Genomic DNA, 26,236 nt, shown 5'->3' with positions numbered 1-26,236 from the left:
TGCTTTTTATTGTCACTTCCTGTTCTGAATTCCAGTCACTCATAAGTTATTCCTCTTCATGGTATCTCACTTAACTCTTAGACTTTTTTTGAATTTTTTCTGATTGTTCTTCTAGCATACTAGTATTGAGAGATTGACTTTTCAAATTCACTGTGTCAGGCTTTCATTGCTTTGAGTCTTCTCCTTTGCCCTTTCAATGTATTGTCCATTTCTGAGATCTTAGAAATAATCTTCTGAATTTCTAATTACAGGTTTTGTATTGTTTCGTAATTCACATTTATTTTGTCTATTTGTTCTTGTGGTCTTTTCCTGAATTCATATAAAGTTTTATTTTGTTTATTCCTTGCTTTCCTCGATCTTTTTGTCAATCTGTTGAAGGAAGCATAATATCATCCTCTTGAATTCTTTTTCAGTTAGTTTCATAACCTATTTTTCTCCAGAAATGTTTTCTATCTCTGCATTTTGGTCATTTGTTTGATCCATTCTCTCTTGTTTGTGCATGTGAGCTAAAATTGTCTGTTGTTCTCAGGGCATTGTGGGGTTGTTATATTTGTAAAAACGAACAGTGCAGTTGTTGGACCCGGAGAGGAGAAATCTCTAGTGGGCTCCTGAAATTCAAGGAATTCCTGAGGTGGTTGTGGAAGGGATGTGACAGCAGAGTTCCTGGACCTAGATGGAGTACCTATTGGTCTCGGTACTATCTATACTCATGGCGCTCAATCCAGAAGTTCATGGGGGCCCTTGATGGAGCTGGTTTCAATATCTGTTAGGACCACTGAGAACTTGGTTATTGCTTATATGGTGTGGCACTGTGAGCTAATGTGTCAGACTGCAAAGTAGTTTGAACTGCTAGGTCGGTGGTTCAAGCTCACCAGCTGCCCCTTGGAAAGCCTATACAGGGTCGTTATGGGTCGGAATTGGACTCAGTGGCACTTAACAACAACAACAGTTGTGGCTCTACAGGTTTTGTAGGTGTGGAGCCAAGCATACCTGGGTCTAGGGACCAAAGTTGCACACCAAAGAGAAGCAGCTGGCCCCCAATCACATGGCTCTGAACTCCTGGAGAGTCGGGTCTGTACTGGGGGTGGATGAGGGTGGGAGCTGGCCATACCTTTGGTCACCAGGGGAGTATGAGGAAAAAGAAGAAACTTTTGCACTTTTCTTGTCATCTTCAAAAATCTGCTCTGCCATGCGCCTCTCTGCTGCCAAAGCTGCTCACATGATGGTTGAACTGCACCTGGCCAACTGTTCACCAGTCTGTCTCCCTCTCGCTGCCCCTGCTTACCCTCTCCTCTCAACAAGCACTCCATTCAACCTCTCTAACCTTTCTCTTTAAGTTCAGGGTGCCAGAAATTTCATCTGTGTCTGTTTTATTTGGTCTCTCATCTCTTTTTGTAGAGTCTGTGTAGTGCATCTGCCTAGTCCTTTGTGTTGCCAGAAGTCCCAGTTCTGTGCTTTTTTTTTTTTTTGTCAATTAAAAAAAAGTTCTTTGATGTTACTCTTGTTAAATGCCACTGAGTCGGTTCCAACTCACAGTGACCCTGTACAGGATTTCTGAGGAGTTGCTGACGAGTTTGAACTGCTGATGAGTTTGAACTGTAGACCTTGCGGTTCAAACCAACTTTGTAGTCTAGTGCTTATCCTACAATGCCATTTTCTCAGGTCTCTCTTTCTGGAACCTCTGTTAATTGAATGGTAGACTTTTTCATTGTTTTTTTCATATTTGCCTGAAACTTTTTTGTCTCTCACCCTATTGTTCTTTTTAGAATATTCTTTACTTTATCTTTTAATATATTCTTTTTCTGTTTATGGGGGAGGAACAGTTCAGAAAAGAAAGAATGATTGTACAACTTGAAGAATATAAACAGTGTCCCTATACTATTTTTAAGTGCATAATAGAAACTGTTGGAACAGTTGTATATTTTTCTTTGTATATTCTCAACAACAACAAAAAACAACTTTATTTTTTAATTTATAAGACGGATCACTTTAAATTTAGTGACAGGTAGCTGTTGGTAGTCACTGGAAAGTGCAGCTGTGGAGGGTTTAATAAAGTAAAGGAAGGCACCTACATTGACATCACAAAGAAGGGTGCTTGCTAGGGGTGTGGATCACACTGGGTGACACTGTCTATAAAACAACTGCCTATAAAATCATTATGCAGTGTGTCAGCAGAAATTTATTATCTTTTAAAAATACTAATAGTTTTGTATTCAGAGCAGTAAAGTATTTTTTAGCCTAGCTTACATGTATCAGTAGAAGTTCTGGTGTGGCACTGTGGGTTAATGCGCTAGACTGTAATGCCATTTGAACTGCAAGGTCAGTGGTTCAAGCTCACCAGCTGCTCCTTGGAAACCCTGTACAGGGTTGCTATGGGTCAGAATTGACTTGATGCCACTTAACAATGACAACAACAACATGTATCAATAATCTGGACATTAACCTGGTGTGGCATTGTAGGATCAGCACTGGATTACAAACCACAAAGTTGGCAGTTCAAATTCACCAGCTGCTTCTTGGAAACCCTGTACAGGGTCACTATGAGTTGGAATCGTTTCAAAAGCACTTAACACCAACAACATGTATCAATATACCTGCAAGTCTTAAACTCTGTGCTAACTTACTTTTTGAATTTTTGTGTGTTATGTTAAGAGTTGTCATTACTACCCAATTTTAGTGACTGTGGATTCCTGTAGCATCAGCACTGGACTGTGAACCACACGGTCAGCAGTTCGAACCCACCAGCTTTTTCTCGGAAACTCTGTAGAGGGTTACTGTGAGTCAGAACTGACTTGACGACACTTAACAACAACACAGTGACTGTGCTTCAGATCACATGGTTTCATCTGTACATGCTGCCAGCACGTGCTGTTGTTTTTTTTTTGCTGCCATTGTTTTTATAGTCCCTGATTTCTTATATAGTTGTCAAATTTTCTGGTGTTTCAGCTATAATCTTATAGTAATTGTATTTGTATTTGTGAGCCTATATAACTGACCTTTTAAATAATGAAGTAGTAATCAAAGAAAATGGAGAAAATTTTTAAAAAAGGTTTTTGCCCAGTTACTAATACTGTTGTAACTAATAACGTAATTTACTGTATGAAGATTTCATAAAACACTTTTCTTGTTATTGTTATTAAGTACCTTGGAGTCGGTTCCGACTCATAGCGACCATGTACAGGGTTTCCAAGGTTGTAAATCTTTACGGGAGCAGAAAGCCTCATCTTTCTCCCGCGGAACAGCTGGTAGTTTCGAATTGGTGACCTTGCGGCTGACAGCCCGATTTGTAACCACTATGCTACCAGAACTCCTTAATTTTGTTGTTAGGATTCATATAATCTGGTGTGGTGCTGCGGGTTAATGTGCCAGACTGCAAAGCCATTTGAGCTGCAAGGTTGGTGGTTCAAGCTCACCAGCTGCTCCTTGGAAACCCTGTGCAGGGTCGCTATGGGTTGGAACCGACTCGATGGCACTCAACAACTACATTCATATAATCTAACAAATACCACATTTAAGAAATTTACAGCTATATTTATCACTATTTTTCTTTGATAAAATTTATAATAAACTTTGTGGCACCATAGGAAAAGTACTGGACCTCACCAGTTGCTCCTTGGAAACCCTATACCCGGTCTCTCTGTGAGTCAGAACTGACTAAACGGCGCTTAACAACAACAAAGATCCTGTTTCATCTGGTACCAGAGAAAGTCTATGGTGGTGATAGGGACACCATGAGTTACTGCCTGAGTGACACCAACCCTAATGACGCTACTGGAAGATATTACTGATTTTTGTTTGTGTGGTAGCCATAATTCTGAACCATGTTCCCATGACCCAAGTGACTTATTTATTCTGTGTTTTAGGGTGACACACACAAGCCTGCTAAAAACTGAGTACTATTAACAATCCAGTTGGCACCTGTCACATTAGATTGCAGTGATAGGGAAGACCAGGTTACACAAGACTGTAAGGATCTACACTCCAAGTTCAAGGGGTTTTGCCTCTTTAGTCCTACACAGTTTGGTTAATCAACATTGGTCCTTCTGTGGGTTCCCAGCTTCCACTTTTTGTCTTCTCCCATTACTAATTCTTTTTCAAAAAACTATGTATTCTGTTGTTATTGAGGATATATATATATATATATATAACATATGCCATTTCAGTGTTTCCTACATGTATGTTCTCTGACATTGATTACATTCTTTGAGCTGTATAGCTATTCCTCCCCTTTTCTGAGTTGTTCCTCCTCCACTAACATAAGCATACTGCCTCATAGGATCCTATCTAAACATGCAATTTGCTCTTGTCAGTTTGATTCCATAAAGATGTGTCTTAAAAGACTATATTGTAAAAGGCAGGCATTTTTTTGCTAATTAAGCTAACCTGTTTGGTTGTAGTAAGACTTCAGGGAATATTTTTGTTTTAAGGTTTAAAGATTGTCTTAGAACTATAGTTGGGGCTCATCCAGCTTTCATAATAGCCCTAGAAAGTCTGGAGTCTATGGATACTTGAAATTCTGTTCTATGTTCCCCCCTTTTGGTCAGGATTTTTCTGTAGAACCTTTGATCAAATGTTCAGTTTCCTTAGATAATTTAAAGCAAAACAAAACAACGTTAATAGTGCCTTCCTCTAGTGCCGCAGGATGCCACATGATTATTTGCATTTAAGGTAATCAAAAGTAAATTTAATAAGTTCTTCAGGCTCACTAGTCACATTCAAGCACTCAGTGGCTACTGGCTACTTACTGTATTAGACAGTACTGATATTAGAAAGTTTCCATTATTGCAAAAAAGTTTAGTTGGGCAATGTTGTTTTAGAGTTTTATGATTTAAAAAAAATCTTTTTTTGTATACTGAATTAATACTAATTTATTATTTGTCACTTTTGTGGATAACATGTTTAAGTATCTATTGTTAATAAGATAGTATCATGTGAAAGAGATGTTTTAGAAGAAGGTGAACAGAGGAAGGAGAGTTACCATTGTCTCAGGTTTGGTCTTCTGCTGTGTAAAGTTCAAAAATTAACTTTGTATTTTCTCCCTTAGTGCTTCAGTTTCTGGGGGAATTGAGGCTTATTAACGAAGTTCACAAGAGATTTAGTTTTTTGAGCTTTGATTTGACAGCAAAGGAGCCAGAGCTTGAGTTCATATGGAAAAGCCAGTAAACTATCCTTGTTTTATGTAGTGTTGTTGTTAAGTGCTGTCAAGTCAGTTCTGACCCATAGCAACCCTGTATAGAGTTTTCAAGGAGCAGCTGGTGAGCTTGAACCACTGACCTTGTGGTTCAAACTGACTTTGCAGTCCAGAGCATTAACCCACAATGTGCCATGCCAGGATTCCTTATATAGTGTATATTTGTGTAAGTACTTGTAGGTAGATAGCTGCTGTACAGTTAACTCCGACCCATGGTGTCCGTATATGCAGCAGAACAAAAGGTTGCCCGGTCTTCATAATCTCTGGCATGCTCAGGTTGATTGTTGCAGCTGTTGTGCCAATCCATCTCCCAAGCATCTCCCTTGCCTCCTCTTTAGCCCTCTTCTTTGCCAAATATGATGCCCTCTTCTAAGGATTGATCCCTCCTGGTGATGCATCCAATGCAAGTGAGTTGGACATTGTTCATTTATGACCTACAAGGTTTTCACTGGATAATTTCAGAAGTAGATCTCTGGTGTTTCTTCCTTGTTTGTCTTTATTTAGAAACTTTGTCGAAACCTGTCCACTGTAGGTGACCTTGTTGATGTATGAAATACTGTGACATAGCTTCTAATATCACAGCAACATGCAAGCCATCCACCATGTGACAAACTGATAGTCCAGAGACCCTAAAAATTCATGTTATCCAGTAATACTGCATCTCCCTTGCTAATGTAGTACTAAGTAAGCATGGGGAAATTCTCGTAGTCCATTTCAATTTTTATATTGACCACTGAAACTTTTCTATTCCACATCATTGCATTTAAAAAGTTAGATTATAATAAAAATGGCTAGTTTTATCCTAGGACTCCTGGTGGGGCCCTGTTGGATCAGTACTGAACTGAGAACGGCAAGATCAGAAGTTCAGACCCACCAGCTGCTCTTCAGAAACGCTGTACAGGGTAGGTATGAGTTAGAACTGACTCAACAGCACTTAACAACAACAACAATTATATTCTGTTGTGTTTGTGTGCCATCTAGTTGATTCCGACTCATAACGACCCTGCATAGGGTTTCTGAGAGTGACTGGTGGGTTTGAACTGCCAACTTTGTGGTTATCAGTATAGTGTTTATCTTATAGAGTCACACACGAGGGCTCAGTTGTATCCTGGCTCTCAAGATACGCCTTTGCTACCATGCCTGAATTTGAACTTCCCAGTGTCTGTAGGTGCTATACTTATCAATCATTACTTAAAATTGAGTACTATTAACATAGTAAGTTGATTTTATTGTTGTTGTTGTTGTTGTTATTTTAGGAATGTGACCATTTGTCCTCTATTTAATGGAAAAAAATAAAAGGACTGATGCTGGATTTTATTGATTTATTTCCTGCCACTTTTCTAAATTCATACATTATCATTTTAAAACGTTTTATAGTATTAAAATATATGTAACAAGATACATGCCATTTGAACTATTTAAAAATTCAGTGCCATTAATAACATTTACCATGTTGTATAGCTATTATTTCCAAATGTTTTTCATTAACCCTTAAACATTAAGTACCACTTCCCTCATCCTAGTGGTATCCACTAGTGAACTTTTGTCTACTCTAGATATTCATGTAAGTTTGATCATATAATTTTTATTCTTTTATGTATCAGATTTTTTCAGTTAACATGATGCTTTCAAAGTTTGTCCAAATTGTAGGAAGAACCAGAATTTTATCTCTCTATGGCTGAATAATAAATATTCCATTGTCTGAATATGACATTTTATGTTAAAAAGCACATTTTGTTACATTTTTGGTGAAAATTTACACAGCAACAAATAGGTTTTCCTTGTAACAGTTCCTATACTACTGTTCAGTGATGTTAGTTTACATTCTTCACTGACCCTCTACTTTACCAAGCATGAGCATTATTTCCTTTGTAGTTGTTCTGTTGCTATTAATCTGGTTTCCCTGACCACTTCATCTGTGCTTTAGGGTAACTGTTGATTGTCCGGTCTCCTATAGATTTTATTTTAATTTTTAAAAGAGCTCATCATTCATTGGTTATGTTGTTTATTTCACGACTCAGTATGTTATTTAGTTGAAAGGTGACCTTTGGGAGTGGTTTCAGTTCAGAGTTCTCTCTGGGAGATAGATAGTCTTGGGGGTTACTTTAGTCACAAATCGTTCACTAAGTCTAATTTTTTAAAAAAATCTATCACAATCAACTTCATTGGAACTCTGTAAACTAACCAAAAGCTTGCAGCAACCCAGGGTATGTTAATAATAATAAAAAAACAACAACAGACTAAATCGCAGTGAAGTGCAGAGTTTTGTGGGGTTTTCATTTAATCTGAATGATTAGCTCAAAGAGTTTGGCATTATTTCATCTACCTTGAATTCCTCCACTGCTGAGGTGGTTTCCAAGGGGTATGGGGATTATTAAGGACACTTACAGGCAAGTATATTTAGTCACCGTTGTTTAGAGCAATACATAAACTGTTGGAGCAAATAATAATTAACCAAAAAGCTTGGGAGGGAAAGCTGGGGGTAAAATGCTTGGGGAAATAGAGCAAAGCTCAGGCATATTCTTGAGAATCTAGGAAGTCACATGCATGTCTAGACTTTGCACATGCTCAGGGGAGACCCGGGGAGGCATTGAGATCTTAGATTTGGTTGAGCTTCATTCTGCACAGAAGCAGAAAGTAAAGGCTTATAATAATCAAAATGTCCAATTTTCAACAACCATAGCAAAAAAATTACAAAGCATGTAAAGAAACAAGAATGTATGGATTATATAGAGAGTTAAAAAGCAAATTATAGAAACTGCCTGAAAAGCTCAGACGTTGGCCTTAATGCAAAAAACTTTTAATCCGCTATTTAAAATATATCCCAAAAGCTAAAGAAAATTATTCTCAAAGAACTAAAGGGAACCATGAAAATTGTTGTTGTTGTTAGGCTCTGTCGAGTCTGTTCTAATACCTAGCAACCTTGTGTACAACATAGCGAAACGCTGCCCAGTTCTGAGCCATCCTCACAGTTGTTACGTTTGAGCCCATTGCTACTGCCTCTGTGTCAATCTGTATCATTGGGGGTCTTCATCTTTTTCACTGGTCCTCTGTCAGGCATGATGCCCTTCTCCAGGGACTAGTCTGACTTTCTTAAAAACATATGTTTTGTTCTACATTTTCTTCCCATTCTGTCAGACACTATCTATTTTGTCCCTGAACAGAACAGTTGTAGTGGTTGTCAGGCACCATTTAGTTCTTCTGGTTTCAGGGTAGATGAGTCTGTGGTTCATGTAGACTATTAGTCTTGTTATTCTAGTTTCTTCTTTGAGTGTTTGGTTTTTGTGATTGACTTATTTCACTTAGCATCATATCCTCCAGATTCATACATGTTGTGTTTTGAGAACTCATTGTACTTTATGACTGTTTAGTATTTCATTGCATGTATGTACCACATTTAATTTATCCATTCATCTATTGAGGCTCTTACGCTGTTTTTATTCTTTTGCATGGTGGTGATTGGTGGTTATGTGCCATGGAGTCAGTTCTGACTCATAGTGACCCTGTATAGGGTTTCCAAGGCTGTAGATCTTTACAGGAGCAGAAAGCCTCATCTTTTTTCCTGCAGAACTGCTGGTAATTCCAAACTGCTGACTGTGAGATTAGTAACGTGACTCTGCCACTATGCTATCAGAGCTCCTTACAGGTTTTCATATGTCTGTTTCTGTCACCAGTTTTAGGTCTTTTGAGTTCATACCTAGGAGTTGGATCGCTGGATCATTAGGAAACTTAGCGTTTCTTATTTTTTAATTTTTGGAGGACTTGCTATGCTGTTTTCCTCAAAAATAGTTTTGGTATAATTTTCTATTTCCATCAGCAGTATCTACTGGTTCTAATCTCCCTACTTCTTTGAACCATGTTTGTTATTTTCCATTTTCTTGGTCAGTGGCATTTAGCAGGGTTGAGATAGTATTTCATTGTAGTTTTGATTTGCGTCTGTGGTGCTGTGGATTAATGTGCTGGACTGCAAAGTTGGTTTGAACTGAAAGATTCAAGCTCACTTGCTGCTCCTTAGAAACCCTATACAGGGTCACTGTGAGTCAGAACTGACTCAATGGCACTTAACAACAAACAATAATGGCTAATGATTGTAAGTACCTTCTCATGTATTTGTGTTTGAATGTCCTCTTTGGTGAAATGTTTGCTCATGCCTTTTTTGCCCAGTCTTTAATTGGGTAGTTTATCTTTTTGTTGTTGTTCATCCATTCATGTGTTGGTGGACATAGTGGTTGTTTCTACTGTTTGACTTTTGTGAATAGTGCTGCAGACCTGAGACTTAGTATATGTTTGTTCAAATCACTGCTTTCAGTGATTTGGGATATGTATCTAGAAGTGAAATTGTTGAATCATAAAGTAATTCTTTTTTATGAGGACTCATGGAACTGTTTTTCACATTGGCTTGCGATAGTATGCATTCTTCCAAGCAATAGGTGGATGAGGGTTTCTGTTTCTCCACATCCTCTACAACATTTGATATATTTCTGAGTGGTCATCTAGGTGAATGTGAAATGGTAACTCATAGTAAATACGGTTAGCATTTCCTTAATGATTACTCAAGGAACTCTGGTGGTGGTGATGGTTAAGTGCTTGATTGCTAACTGAAACTCACCAGCTGTTCAATAGGAGAAAGATATGGCAGGCTGTTTCCATAACGTTTACAACCTTGAAAGCCCTGTGGGACATTTCTCCTTTGCCCTTATAGATTGCTGTCATTTGGAATCAGCTTGACAGCAGTGAGCTTTGGCTTGGGTTTTATGATTAGTCATGTTGAGCATGTTTTCATGTGTGTATTACTTAAATTTGTTTATCTTTGGAGAAATGTCAATTCTTTTACTCACTTGTTAATTGATGCTTGGCCTTTTTGTTGTTGACTTGTAGGAGCTCATGTATGATCTTTTAAATTTTCCAGTTTGCATGGATATTCTACGTGTATTGTCATTCTGTTTGAAAACATGAATTATTTTCCATTTGTTTTTGTCTTCTTGAATAATTGAAACACATAAATGTGTAATCATTTTTTGTTATTTTATTAATGGAATTGCTGCTACACCATCTTAGATCATCTTGGGGAAGAACTAGTGTACCTCTAAAGAGTTCTAGTGGCGTAGTTGTTATTAGTCGGGCTGCTAACTTAAAGTCAGCAGTTCGAAACTACCAGTGGTTCCGTGGGAGAACGATGAGGCTTTCTGCTCCTGTAAAGACTTTGCAGCCTTGAAAACCCTTTGCAGGGTTGCTACAAGTTGGAATCGACTCCGCAGCACCAACATTGTACCTCTTGTTTAAGCGTCATTATGACTTGATTTTAAGTAGAAAAAAACAGTTTGTGTATCAAAATGTGCTAGATCAATTATATACATTATTTACTTTGATCTTTACAGTGCCACTATGAATATGGGAATATTATCCCCTTTTTACTAATGTTGTTGTTGTTCTAAGTGCCTTCAAGTCGATTCCGACCCATAGCGACCTTGTATAGGGTTTCCGAGGAGGAGCTGGTGAGTTTGAACCACCAACCTTGCAGTTCAAACGGCTTTGCAGTCTGGTGCATTAACCCACAGCGCCACACCAGAACTCCTTTTTACTAATAAGGATATGAAATATTAGGAAGACCAAAATGAGTTTTTGAAAGACTGGATGTTGAAATTTATTTAATGCACTTTTGGAATCCATTTGACTTCTGTCTCGTTATTATCATCAGGTGCATTAAGTTGATTCCAACTAATGACAACCCCATGCGTGCAGAGTAGAACTGCTTCACAGGTTGTTTTGTTTTGTTTTTAAGGCTGTGAGCTTTTGGAAGCAGATGGCCAGACCTGACCTGTCTTCTGAGATATCTTTTTGTGGGTTTGAACCTCCAATATTTTGGCTACTATTCTAGTGTTTGTGCCAACCAGGGCCCCCTCTGTTAAGTGTTATAGAATGTTGTTATTGTGTGCCATGGAGTTGGTTTTGACTCATAGCAACCCTGTAAAGAGTTTCTGAGGCTTTAAATCTTTGCTGGAACAGACTCATCTTTCTCCCGTGGTGAGCTTAACATGTACCTTACAGTTTAGTTCAGTGCTTTTTGTGTATAATACTAATAAGATAATTAATTACACGAAAGGGCTGTGTTAGCTACAGTGCAAAAGCTAGCAATTATTCATTTCTTAGAATTACCGTATTTATCTGAATTATTAGGTACAAAGCAGCCTGAGACACTGGAATGATTAGGAGCTGTGGTGAGATAGAATGACAACACAGTGTACTTCTGTGCAATATTGACATTATTAAAAACAGGAACTATGACACACTTAGGATACAGGTTTGTGCTGCTGGTTTTATTTTCATTCATATATTAGAAAAACAGAGCATTGCTTTGGTTCAGATTATTTTTGCAAGAACAAAAATAGTTTAACACCCATTCAAAGAGATCCTTTGGAATTAAATTTGAGCAAGCAGACATTTTACTGACTCAGATTTGATAAGCAAAAGATAAAGGATGATTATATAAAAGTATTATAAATCTGGAAAAATAAAGCATTCATCAAAGTGTAACTTGCATAGAAAAATTCATTTATAACATAATATTTTGTTGTTGTTACGGGCTATCGAGTCGGTACCAACTCATAGCGACCTTAAGCACTGTAGAACGAAACACTGCCCGATCCTGGGCCAACCTCACTATTGTTGCCACGCTTGAGTCCATCGATGCTGCCACTTGGCCAGTCCATCTCTTTGGGGATCTTCCTCTTTTTCTCTGATCCTCCACCTTACGAAACATGATATCCTTCTCCAGCGACTGGTCCCTCCTGATAAAATGTCCAAAGTATGAGAGATGAAGTTTGGTCATCTTGGCCTCTAAGGAGCACTCTAGCTGTGTTTCTTCCAAAATGGATCTGTTGGTTCTTTTGGCAGCCCATGGCAGTTTCAATATTCTCCTCCAACATGGCTTGGGTCAGGGGCACCTTAGTCCTCAAGCTGACATCTTGGCTCTTCAACATTTAAAAACGTCTTGTGCAGCAGATTTGCCTAATGCAGTACGTCGTCTGATTTCTTGATTACTGCTTCCAGGAGTGTTGATGGTTGATCCAAGAAGAATAAAGTACTTGACAACTTCAGTCTTTTGTCCATTGATAGAATGTTCTTTATTGGTCCAGTGGTGAGGATTTTTGTTTTCTTTACATTGAGTTATAATCCATACCCAAGGCTGTGCTCTTTGATCCTCATCAGTAAATATTTTAAGTCCTCTTCCCTTTCAGCAAGGTTGTATCATCTGCATATCTCAGGTTGTTAATGAGTCTTCCTCCAATCATGATGCCACGTTTTTCTTCATAGAACCCAGCTTCTTGGATTATTTGCTCAACATACAGGCTGAGCACACCTTTTTTAATTTTAAACCATTCAGTGTTTCCATGTTCTGTTAGAACAGCTGCCTCTTAGTCCAGGTACAGATTCCTCATGAGCACAATTCAGTGTTCCAGAATACTCTACCTTGCATTGTTGTCAAAGCTTGTCATGATCCACACAATCGAAAGCCTTTGCATAGTCAATAAAGCACAGGCAAACATCTTTGTGATATTCTATGCTTTCAGCCAAGATCCATTGGACATCAGCAATGATATCCCTCGTTCCATGGCCTCTTCTGAATCCGGCTTGAACCTCTGGAAGTTCTCTGTCAATATATAGTTTGCAGCCATTTTTGTATTACCTTTAGTAACTCTTTACTTGCATGGGATATCAAAGAGATTGTCCGATGATTTCCACGTTCCGTTGGGTCACCTCTCTTTGGAATGGACACAAATATGGATCTCTTCCAATCAGTCTGCCAGATACTTGTCTTCCAGATTTCTTGGCATAGATGAGTGAGTGGCTCCTGTGCCGCCTCACTGTATTGAAATATTTCAGTTTTTATTCCATCAATTCCTGGTGCCTTGTTCTTTGCCAGTTCCTTCAATGCACCTTGGACTTCCTCCTTCCTCTTTGCTCCCAACCTTTGTATTCCAATCACCAGTAATGACCAATACATCTTGATTGCTTGTTTGATCAATTTTAGATTGAAGAAGTTGGTAGAATTCTTCTGTTTCATCCTCACTGGCTTTAGTGGTTGGTGCATCAATTTGAATAATAGTGGTATTAACTGGGCTTCCCTGTAGGCGCATGGATATTATCCTATCACAGATAGTGTTGTACCTCATGATTGATCTGGATATGTTCTTTTTGACAATGAATGCTACACCATTCCTCTTCAATTTGTCACTTCCCGCATAGTAAACCACGTGGTCTTCAGATTCAGAATGTCTATTTCAGCGCACTAATGCCAAAGATAATGATGTTTATGCATTCCATTTCATTAACATAATATAGGACATTTTTATATTTGAAGTTTGTCTTTTCCAAGATATGCTCTTGCTCTTGCTCCTAGTGAAAGTTCTCACTGTTTAAAGGAGAAAAAAACATGTTTTTTTACCCACCAAGTTGATCCTCTAAAACCCTACACAGGGTCGCTATGAGTCAGAAGCAACTCATCAGCACATAACAACAGTAAAGATGAATAGCAGAGGACAGTAGTTAAAAGATGCCCAAGTATTGTATATTCCAAAATATTGAACAGAATATTAATAGTTAATAATTTTAAAATCTGATGTTAGAAAAAAATGGTAATAGGACAATTTTCTTTATGAAAATAAACGCAAATAGGCAACACCAAATAGACGCAAGACCTACTTCAGTACTAAGTGACTAAGCTGAAAACCAAACCAGGTCTACACCTTTGTTGCCTTTGAAATAGTTTTTGTTTTTTTGTTTGTATAGCCTTCTCATTCCTTAATTTTTCAAAACTTTATTATATTTATTAGTATGTTCCTTTGAGTGATGAAGTTAGTTTTTACTTCCCTCTTGAATATTTATCTTTAAAAATATTTTCAAAATATGCTTTCTAGATTTGTTAAAATGCTCACTGCTGTGGTAGGTCCTTCAGATGTTTGATCGCAATGTGTTTCATTTTCATTGACTGGGTTCCACTTTTGTTTGCTCCCTCTTTTTTTTTTTTTTTCTATTTTCCTTATAGAATCATTTACTAGTAATATAATTCTTTTAAAGAATTTCTTCCTCTTGCTGTCAGTGAATATTTTGCAATCACTCTTGTTACAGTTTATAAGTTTCTTTTCTGAACTATCATTCATTTATTTACAAATGTGAACACAATTACTTCTGTGTACCAAGGCTGTACCCCATCCCTCCCCCCCACCCCCATCCCCAGCATCTTATGTCTAAACAAAAATGAATTTTGTCTTCCTCAACTTGTTCTGGACTTTGTTTTTATCAAAATATACTATTATGTTGACCTAGAAAGTTCTGTAATCACAAGTCATGAGCGAAACTTAAATACGTAAGAACACAGAATGATTATTTCAGAAGACTTTTAGAATACTCTTTATATTTGTCTGAAAGTTTGGTAGTAAAATGAAAAGTATTAACAAATACTGGAAGAAGCGAGAGCTTATAACCTGAAACAGAATGGCATTTATGGGGCAGGTGTAGTAACATCAAGCAAGAACAGTCTAATTAAATGGCATATAATCCACTGGTTGACCAAGTTTATCTTGGAACTAAGAATTTGAATAGCATAGTGTCCATCTGTACCATTACCTTCCATTTTTCTTAGGTATACCTTTTCAGATTTTTTTTTAAAGCTGACTTCTCATCATATTGAAAGATTATTTACTAGTCATTTACATGTGCATAGTGTTAAGTCCTGTTATACTGTAAAATTTTAATCTCTGTATGTAGTATCAGGTCATTTACAGAATGATTTTAATGAAAATCAAATGATGTTTCAATCACTTAGTCAGCTTTAACATTTCATAGACTATAATTAGTGTTTTGAGTATACATTTCTCACTTAATGTCGCATAGTTTGATTATAATTTTGTGGCATTTGTCATTAAAGTAAATGGTTATAGTAGCAGGGAGAACCCCCCCCCCCCAAAAAAAAAAAATATGGACAACACAACCCAAAAATTTTGGTTCTACTGTTAGTGAAATAATTGTGTTTTGTTGTCAAAAGAGTGTCGTAGACAACTGGTTGTTTATACTGGAGATAGAATGTAAGCAAACAAGATTTTGTCTAAATATGGAGGAAAGGGAAAAGAAAGGCTTTCGTGTCTTTCATTAAAGGGATTAGAGTTTTTGAATAGAGTTTTCATTGTCAGTTGAATGAAGGTATACAGTACAGAGCATCAGTTTTACATCCAACAAATCATATACTAGGAGTTTTAGTTTATGACAATTGTTTTTTATACTTCAAGTTTGTGTCATGTGGTCTTAGATTTCTCCTTTTGCTGTCAACTGAAATTTTACCTTTTGAGTCCAATAACATTAAATAACCACCTCCCCCACTTAAGTACCTGGAGGCACCCCACTCTACAAGCAAGCTTCCTACCTAAAGTTACTCAGCTTTACTTGCTCTGTGGGCTGGGAAGTCCACCCACCGATCTGTCTCATCCTCTCGTTTCTTGGTTCTGCAGCTGCTGCTCCTTTGCTACTGCTCTGGTGTTAATGACTTTCTTTCCCTGGGTTGAGGAGATTGAATGCACAGGGGTGTTGGGGTCCAAAGAACCTGCTCCACTCCTGGCTCTTCTTGATGGTAGTGAGATAGCTATTTTAAACCCATGCTAGGGTTTCAGGGTTTTACAGTTACAATTAACTTTGTTATCCTCCGTCACCTTGTCTTACCCTGACCCAGCAGAGCAGAAACGTTGTTTGGTGAGAATTATAGGCTATGTCTAAAAGATACATTAGATAATTTACAACACCTTAGTTCACCCTCTGTCTCTTCTAGTGATTGTCACTTTCATACATGATGGGTTAACTTTCACCATACCATTTTAACTGTAAGTACACCCATGAAACCTTGTAAATCAGCCACCTCATGCTTTTATTCCCCCACCCCCATTTTAGATGCCCAGTTTCTGAATTGCCTGCCTTTATTAACCCGGTACTCTCAGGAGACAAGCATGTAACACACATCAAAACTCTGTTATTACTGTATTATGTTATAGTTGTCTTAGTGTATCTGGAAGTGTTTCTTTAATGTGTTTTATGCATAAAAATGAACACTATATAATAAACAAACATTTGACAAACTGCTGTTACATATGAACTGTACCTAATTGTTCTGATTTATGTACAGAGTTGACTTTAACACAGAGATAGGCATGGAAGTCATTCATAACCAGGAATTGCTTGTATATGTATATAATACATTTGCACAGCATCCCAAATAGCGTGTTATTTCACAGAATAGATTGTAGATATTAAGTTACACAAATTTTATATTTAAACAAACAAAATAACAGTTACAGAATTCAGAAGGCAGGAAGGTGCAGAGAGATGGGCAAATAGAAGAGAGAACCCAAGGAGGAAGGAAGTGAGAAGAATGCTATGGAATTGAGAGGATTGTGACTAATGTCATGAAAAACCACCCAAACCCAAAACTGTTTAAACTCTTGAGTGGGAAGCTAATTGGCTCTGTAAACTTTCACCCAAACCACAATAAAACACACACAAAGCAAAAAAACACAGCCAAGTTTATCAACTTGTGATCCCATGCATTACAGTGTAAGCCTTCATTTCATAGAGTTTCCAAGGTTGTCATCTTTTGGAAGCAAGTTACTTTCTGCATACACACACTCAGTAGTAAGAAAATAAGATTTCAAACAAGGGGGAGACTTTTGTGGATGTGGAATATATATAAGTATATAGACACACTTGACATTATTCGTGGTTACCATTGTTTGAAAGCCACTTAAGAAGACTGTGTTAAGGCAATGGCAGGATCCAAAGTTTAAATACATGAGTCCAGATTAACACCAAGCATTTGCATCTCAAAATATAAAGGCAGTAGTTCTAAAATATTATTTAAAAAACCAGACAGACACAGTTTCTTTATGGGGAGAGGGGAAAGCCTCCTCTTCCTGTAAAAGAGTCAAACTGCTAGCTGAGGTATTAGAGTGAAGACAAATAAGAAAAATCAGAAAGTGATTGCTCTTAACCTGAAAAAGAACAAAATGTCAAATTTGTTAACAGCTGATAACACTTAAAGTGTGAACAAGTCCACCAAATGTTCTATTAAAAAAAAAGAAAGAAAGAAACTGATTTCAGCAAGTATTCCAACCTGAGCAAAGGCTGTTCATCAAGTGAACTAAATCTTTAATTAAATTTGGAAAGATACAGACTCGTAGAATAGGGCTATACAAGTGTATATGTGTATACTTTGCTTCTTATATTTTCTAGAGCTGTATTACACAGGTCTGAGTGGAAGAAATGGCAGACAATTGCTATGTTGTTTTTTTAAAAATTCATCAGGCTAGTGCCAAGTCCTGATGCTTTCAAGGGCCCCCTGACTCTTGGCCTCCCCAAAACAGGCTAGGCTCGGAATTTTAGGTGTATGGGCAGACCCTCCGTTGGCGCATCTTACGTAATATTACCTTTGGAGATATCCAGCTTCCGTTACTAGCAGTGCTTGTGAATAACAGAAATGTCTGTCTTCTTCCAGCTTCACGAGGAAGGAGGAGAATCAAAGAATCAAAGATAAGGAATCTTCCTTATCACTCAAGGTAGATTCCTATGAGGTGGAGGTCAGGCATGCCTCTGCCCTACAACCATCCCTTCCATGGCATTCTCCTCCTTTGCTGGATTTGTTGCACTGACCACACAGAGCTCCCAGACAACACTCAAGATTATGCGGATTAGGGAAGTTTGTTGTTGTTAAGTGCCATTGAGTCGGTTCCGACTCATAGTGACCCTGTATAGGATTTCTGATGAGCAGCTAGCTGGTGAGCTTGAATCACCGACCTGGCTGATCAAACCGACTTTGCAGTCCAGCACATTAACTCACAGCACCACACCAGGACTCCATTAGGGAAGCTAACAGGGTACAATTCAGGCTCAGAAACAACTCGAAACACAGCAGATCTCTGGTCAGGCTCACCTTTTCTTAACCATACTGCAGGCACACTTCTCTGTTGTCCTCAGTCTCTTACGCATGTACCCCTTGACCTCTGCCCAGTGTAGGCAAATGTTACAAAGCTCCTTTTGCACTGCAGATAAATGCCCGAATGGCCTATTCTTCTATCCAGCCTCCTGCTCAACTTCATTCAGCTTTACTCTGTCCACAGGCCTGGAAGCCCATGGCTCTGTGTATCTCTGATGCTGCCTCTGCTGTCGCCACCTTTCTGCACAGGGATCTCTCACTCTGCTCATGGCTCTTCTTTCTTGATGATCTTGGGATCATCTGTCTCTGCTTCTGAGATGGCTCCTTTTAGAATTTGTTGTTGTTATGTGCCGTTGAGTTGGTTCCAACTCATAGGGACTCAGTGTAGGGTTTCTGAGAAGTGACTGGTGAATTTGAATCACCAACCTACCTTGAAGTTCAAAGTGACCTTGTAGTCCACTGCTTATCCTACAGCGCCAGACTAGCACTCCTTCCTTTTAGACTTTGTTGTTGTTGTTGAGGGGCATTGAGTCGGTTCCGACCCATAGCGACCCTGTATAGCATTTCCAAGGAGCAGCTGGTGAGCTTGAACCGCTGACCTTTCAGTTCAAACGACTTTGCTGTCTGGTGCATTAACCCACAGTGCCACACCAGGACTCCTCCTTTTAGACTGAGTGGGATGGAAAAAGTAATTTATACTGTGTTAGAGTCCCATACGCCCGATTTGCATGGTCCCACCCAGTCATTTGGTGAGAGTTACAAAGATACTTTAGTTGTTCTTAAGTGCTACTGAGTTACTTCCCACTTGTATCAACTCTGTAGATGGTTTCCAAGGAGTAGCTGGTGGGTTTGAACTGCCAACTGTGCAGTTAGTAGTGACACCATGATAGTAGAGCTGTAATTCACTGTACCATGGGAATCTTTTTGAGAAGATGAACAACGATTCTAGGGACACTCCCCTCCTGTCTGGGAGATGAGTTTTCTTTTCCAAATCTGGGTTTCCATTTTTGCTTGAGAATGTCTGGACCTTCAGTGAGGAATTTGTAGGATCATGAGCTTGGTTCCTTAGGGGTAGAGGAAGCAGCAGCATAACTAGTGGGGATGAGTCCTGAAGAACTCATGAGGAAATGGCATAGGAGGGAACTGGATGCGTGTATCATCCCTTTGCCAGAAGGCACGTTTCTGGTTCCAGCTACCTCCAGAGGACTGACATCCCTGCGTGACAGTCCTTTCTCTAACTCAGTGTGGGGAAGTACAAGGCTATGCTGTGAACAGGACTAGCCTGTCAGAAGTGGCAAGTACATCAGCCAAGTTTCTTAGCTGACTCTTTTTCTTAAGCAGTTGGTGACAAGGTGGCTTTGTATTTTGGGGCCATGAGACTTGCCTGCTTAGGGGAAGTGACAAGTGAACTTTGATACAGAAGTCCTGGACCCCATGACCAGACAGGGACTTTGGGGAATGCTGCAATGAAGTTGTTAGTAGTGGAGGAGAAGGTGTGGGCCAGTTGTGATAGTGGGGTGTTGAAGCCTGGTCTCCAGACCTTTCAGGGCCTGGGCTTTATGCCCAGAGCCAGCTGGAGAACTGGGTATGCTGGCACTGGGGGAGCTGTTTGGTGTGAATATGCTTCTACTGAGTGTTCAGCATCAGGGGTCACCCACAATAGCCGTGTGAGAAAGAGTGAGATGGAGTGGGGGCTGGAGGGAGGGGCTTTGGTGAGGAGAGAGGCTGCTCTGTCTGTGTATTAGAGAGCCTAGCCCACTCACCCTTGATGACAAGGGGTAGTTAAAGAAGAAAGACTGGCTTGTATGGAGTAGGGATGCCTGCTTGGTGTTCTTCTGGAACAGGTAGCTCCTTTCCCTTCTATCTTGCCCATTCTTTTTCCTGCTTGGCTTACCCCTTCAGGTTATCCAGGCAATCTTGGTCTTGTAGCTAGCTGCCTTTAGCTGGTCTCATTTTAATGGATGTGTTCTTCTGAGCTGTTGAAATAGACATTGTGTTGTAACTCCTCAGGATCAGCTCCACTACCTTTGTTGATATGAGTGACAATGAGGTCACCCTACTGAGCCTCACCTTGTTGTCAATATGTGTGTGTCAATTTTTTAAACAGAACTTTCTTTGGAACCATTTGAGCAGCGAGCATTGGAATATTTGTAAAGGTTTGAAAGATGAAGACAGTATGCTATAGAAACTGAGGTCCAAGGGAACTTTCATAAAGACTTGAAAATCTGTTCGTTGTATATTTAATTGTATCATTAATTGTTTTAATTAATAATGTGTAATTGTTAATACTGTTGTAAGCAGGTAAGACATGTAATCGATTAGTCTTCAAATGAGAAATTCATACTGTGCTTGTAATCATATATTAGGGATGGAGAGATTGATTTGTGAGAGAATATACTGCTGTCTCCTATACCAGTAAAGCACACCCGCTGGCGTGGAGCCGATTCTGACTCTGAGCACCCCTACAGGACACAGTAGAAACGCCCTGTAGAGTTTCCAAGGCTATCAATCTCTACAGAAGCCGACTTTTACATGGAGCCGATGTTGCGTTTGAACCACCAACATTTTTTGGTTAGCAGCCAAGTGCTTTAACCACTGTTCAACAGGCCTCCCTTATGTTGCCAAAAGGTGTTACCTGAAAATGCCTTCCTTATCTATTTTGAAAGATAATTATAAGTAAATAAATAAAATATGTTGTTGTTGATAGTCCCGTCAAGTCGGTTCCAACTCATACCAGCCTTGTATAGGGTATCCGAGGAGTGGCTGGTGAACTTGAACCACCTACGCAATAGACTCCAACACATTAACCCACATCGCCACACCAGGACTCCAAATAAAACAAGTTGTTGTTGGTAAGTGCCTTTGAGTAGGTTCCCACTCATAGTGACCCTGCATAGGGTTTCCAAGGAGATACTTCATTTATGAGAAGTATTTCAGGAAACTTACCAGTTTATTAAAAGATAGGAGTCCTGGTGTGGCGCTGTAGGATAAGCATTGGAATGCTACCTGCAAAGTTAGTCATTTAAACCCACCACCCATTCTCGGAAACCCTATTCAGGGTTACTATGAGTTGGAATCGACTGGATGGCATTCAACAACAATAACAAGAAGCAGCAGAATATACAGATTAAAATGCAAGCTTTAAAAAAAGTTTTTATTGTGGCTCGAGTGATAGTTTACATGGGAGAAGATGGGTTTTAATACTCGTCCTATCATATTTCATTTAATAAAATGCAATTTTTGGCTCAAATAGCATTTCTATATTTAACTTCAGCGTTAAATAGGTATTCCGTTGTATTTTATTTATTTTTAGATTTACTGATTTTTCCTATAACTGTTGTAGTGGTAGTTATATAAAAACATTTACTGCCAGTATACACACACGTTGATGCAACATACTTGTTTGGTCCACTGGACGGTGAGCTCTGTTTTGTTTGTTTTATCACTACTTTGGACTCAGTGCCCATGACTGTGCCTGGCACAAAGTAGGTGCTGAGCTAATATTGTTAAGTGAATGAATGTGACTGTTTGTCGTGGACCTTTAAATTCTTATTTATTAGAAGACAATACTGCCTTATCTAATAATTTTGTGTGCATATATGTGCTGATCTTGTCGCCCCATTAGATTGGCAGTGAGCATTGTGATTAGGAACTTGGTTTTGTTTGTTTTCCTGTATATTCATTTGGAACCATGGTGGTGCAGTAGGGGTAAGCATTGGGCTGCCAACCAAGAGGTCAGCAGTTTGTACTCACCAGCCAATGCATAGGAGAAAGAAGAGGCAGTCTGCTTCCATAAAGATTATAGCAGCTCTGCCCTGACTGTAGAGTTTCTGTGACTCTAAATCAACTGGATGCCAGTGGGTATAGTTTTGTTTTACTTTGTTTTAAAAAGTCTCTTTTATAGCAATTTCAACAGTGGTGATGGGTAGTAGCTAGTCCCCAGACATGACTGAATGGAAAAATGTTGGTGCGTTTTATTTCTTTTTCAGGATACTGCTAAAAAGAATAAAAAATAAGGGATTTAGAAGAGAATGAAGAAAGCTAACATGTTCTTGTCTGTCAGTTTGAGGGCCTATGTAGAACTCATTGCTTCTGTGGTGTAAGAGCTAGAGTTCTGCGACAGTGCTGTTCCATGGTCCTTAGCTTGGTAGCTTTCTTTTTGGCCTTTTACCTGTCACGAAGTCCTGGTGTAGCACTGTAGAATAAGTTTGAACCACGAGATCCACGGTTCAAACTCACAAGTCGTTCCTCAGAAATCCTATACAGGGTCGCTGTGAGTCAGAACCGACTTGGCAACACTTAACAGCTACTCTCTCACACATGATGTAGGTGAGTCATTCTCAAGTATGGTCTCATATCTGTGTCATAAGCATCATCTGGGTACTTGTTAGATACATGAATTCTTAGGCAGTGTAGAATAAGCACTGGACTGTTAAATGCAAGGTTGGCGGTTCGTACCCACCAGCCACTCCTATACAGGATCACTATGAGTTGGAACTGACTCCACAGTATTTAACAACAGTAATCCTAGCCATACTGAATCAAAGATTCTGATGGTACCTTTCAGCAGTGTGATTTAACCAGTTCTTTAGAAGTCCTGGTGTGACTCCATAGATAAGCACTAGACTGCTAGCTGCAGGTCGGCAGTTCAAACCCACCAGTTAAGAAACCCTATAGTGTCGCTATGAATTGAAACCCACTTGACGGCACTTAATCAAAAACAACAACTAGGTGATTCTGATTCTGAAGTTTGCGAACTACTGGTATAGATACTTAAAATATGGAGCACTGAATTGACATAGCATTGTTTTGTTAGTGACATGAGAAAGACCGTTTAGTGCTTGTATCCTTATTTCGAAAATGGGGAGTATGGATTGGTCGATCTATTCCATTTCAGAACTCTGTGAACCTAAATAGGTGTTAATAATATTTTGACTTATATCTGGCAATATCATGCCAAATGGTGGCACTTTCTTTAGGAGACAGGACTAGAGGCAATGATTATAAGTCGGGAAAAGTCATCTGAGTTCACAGTGTAAGGATACCAAAAGCAAAGCAAAGCAAAACAAAACAAAGTCACCCCATTGTTTCCATTCTGACTCTCAGTGACCTTATATAGGGTTTCCAAGGCTGTAAATCTTTATGGGAGCAGAAAGCCTAATCTACCTCCTGAAGAGCAGCTGGTGGGTTTGAACTTTGTAGTTAGCAGTCCAGTGCTTATCCTACAGTGCCACCAGGGCTGCAGGCACTATAATCCACAGCTTTTCAGAGGGAATAGTTTCTCCTACGAAGACATTAAGTTTTAAGTCAAAAAGTTCTTAGCTTAAGTAAACCACATTACCGAGTCTTACTTTAACATATTTCTTGTATTAGTTGTGAATTTGTATTTAAAGTGAGGATAAAACCTTAATTTAGTAAAGTCTCTTGTTCATTTTTCGTAATGTTTGCTAAAGTGGAGGATCAGAAAAAAGGAAGACCTTCAGTGAGATGGATTGACACAGTGCAGCAACGATAAGCTCAACCTTGGCATCGATTGTGAGGATGGTGCAGAACCACATACTATTTCATTCCATACCAGAGAGTCGATAGGGATCGGAATGGACTCAGTGGCATCTAGCACCAAGCACCTTACCCATAGAGATGTAGGAGTTACCTTAGTGAGTTAGAGTTTGCAACATAGTTTATATTCCTTAATGTTGTCTTGTGCCATCAAGTCTGTTCTGACTCATGGAGTCTAAGGAGTGACTGATGAGTTTGAATTGCCACCTTGAGGTTCAAATCGACCCTACAGTCCACTGCTTATCCCACAGTGCCACACTAGGACTTACTTAGATGGAAGTATTTTTATTTTAATACTGTTAAAAAAAATTTACACCCTCGGTAACCCTGTACAGGGTCGCTATGAGTCGGAACGGACTTGACGGCACTTAACAACAACAGCATAATGTTTCTGGAGAGTGGCTCTCTCCTAACTTGTGTTTTACTGGAGACAAAAAATTTACAGTTTATGATAAAATATAAAGATTTTAAAAGTAATTCTTTGAAGGATCATTGCTCTGGTTTCCCCTTTTCCAGCTTTCATTTTTTCCCTTACATATTTAAATTTCCTAAAAGGGGACTACAGTCAAAGTGGGAATTGAGAAAAGGGAGGTATTTGTTGTTTGTAGGGGAGGTCCAGGATAAATACACTGAAAACAAGAAATCTATTATATAATGTAAATATGTTGTGAGGCTCTGAGAACTCTTACTAATTTGCAGGGGGATTATATGAATGCATGGTTTTAATTGTTACCTTTTCCTCATCTTCACTCTTTCTAAAGGAATGTCTTCCCCTCAGTGTCTTTAAAAACAAATGCGAGCAATCTAGGACTGTACACCTTGTACATGTCTGTGTTTATATTCACTTGCAAATACTTAGATGATACAGACTATGCATCTCTAATCCAAAGTAAAATAAATACAGAAAAAAATTAAGTTATTTTTTTCTTGTAGCTAATGCATTCTATATATTATATATTTTGTGACAGAAATGTAAAGAATTGTTTTTGTCATATCTTTTATCTCATCTTTCAAAGATTCTTTTCTCCACAGAGTTTAAAAAGTAGTAATTCATTTGGGCCAAAGTAAATTTTGTCTCTCTTTTCTTTACTCAGGCCCAGATTGCCTTTCTTCAGGGGGAAAGGAAAGGCCAAGAAAACCTGAAGAAGGATCTGGTGAGGAGGATCAAAATGCTGGAATATGCTCTTAAACAGGAAAGGTAATTTAGAAAATTGGAATATAGTGTTCTTTATTATGACTGAATAATTCTTCTGTCATTATTTAAAACAAATAGGAATTTTAATATTTGTTTAATTCTGAAAGGAGTTGTAAACATTTTTATAAGTGATCATAATATGTTGTTTATTAGAATAGTTTAATAATAATGATCAATAATTTATATTATTTTTAAAGTTTTAGCAACTTTTCTTGCTACCTTTTCCTTCCTTAAGAATCATACACTTTCTGAATGTTCAATATCTGTGCTTTTTTGTTTTTTAATGGAGTTGAAATAATATTTAAATTGCAAAAGAAATATCTGTTTTTTCCTTTCCCTATCATATAATATGGAGTCATGGTGTGGTGCTGTGGGTTAATGCGCTGGACTGAGAGGTTGGTCTGAACTACAAAGTCGGTGGTTCAAGCTCACCGCCTGCTCCTTGAAAACCCAATATAGGGTCGCTATGGGTCAGAACTGACTCAACAGCACTTAGCAACAAAAGTTATCTAATATGGAGTCCTGGTGTGGCGTTGTATGATAAGCACTAGACTAGACTGCAAGGTCAGTTTGAATCACAGAGTTGCCAGTTCAAACTCACCAGCTGCTCCTAGGGTACCCTATAGATGGTTAATGTGATTGGAACTGACTCAACAGCACTTAAGCAACAACAGCGTCATCTAATATTATTTAATTATATATATTTTCTCAGAGATAAAAGTTACTCTGACAGACTAAGTTAAGATTCTTTTTAATAGACTTTTTTTTTTAATGTTTTATTTTGAATCATGTAATAGTTTACATAGGAGGACATTAGCTTTACATTCATCCTGTCATATATCCTTTCATTGCCATGGTTACAATCCCCTCCATGCATCATCAACCAACAAAGGGTATACCCTGCAAGCCTGCCCTTCCCCTCCCTCTGGTCGATAGCACATAGCCCCTCTCTCTCTCTCTGGGTCTAGAGTCCCCAGCTGCTCCATCTGTCTATGTCATCATCTCTGCCTCCATCTCAGGCATCACTGCTTCTCTGGGTAGGGTCCCGCTCTCCGCTCTTCTCCCTTGATGGTCCCAGGGATCTCCGCTCCTAGACTGCAAAATCAATCACTCCCCTCCTTTTGCTGTAAAACATCTACCTTTACGTTTCCAACCCTCACAATCAGTCCTAATAACAATTACTCACTATTGTATCACAAGAGACCTATCTGCATCTTCTTTCATCAGCCCCGCCCAGACAGATTGGCTACTACTCAGTGGAGATTCTACCTTCCTCCACTCCCTCTGGATCTAGACTCCCTCTTGAAAGCTTGTAAGC

General features: G+C 38.8%; 1 protein-coding gene across 1 annotated transcript in view; it reads left to right on the top strand.

The window, feature by feature from the left end:
* Positions 1 to 26,236, top strand: part of STRN (striatin, calmodulin binding protein) — a 157,337-nt gene that overhangs the window by 42,837 nt on the left and 88,264 nt on the right. The window contains exon 2 of the mRNA XM_006839359.1: positions 24,818 to 24,921. Within this exon, the coding sequence (XP_006839422.1) occupies positions 24,818 to 24,921 (104 nt within the window). The remainder of the gene's footprint in view (positions 1 to 24,817; positions 24,922 to 26,236) is intronic.

Source organism: Chrysochloris asiatica, unplaced genomic scaffold, assembly GCF_000296735.1.
Source record: "Chrysochloris asiatica unplaced genomic scaffold, ChrAsi1.0 scaffold00024, whole genome shotgun sequence".
Lineage (NCBI taxonomy): Eukaryota > Metazoa > Chordata > Mammalia > Afrosoricida > Chrysochloridae > Chrysochloris > Chrysochloris asiatica.
The sequence above is the reverse complement of the archived record's forward strand: the minus strand, read 5'-3'. Positions and strand labels throughout refer to the sequence as shown.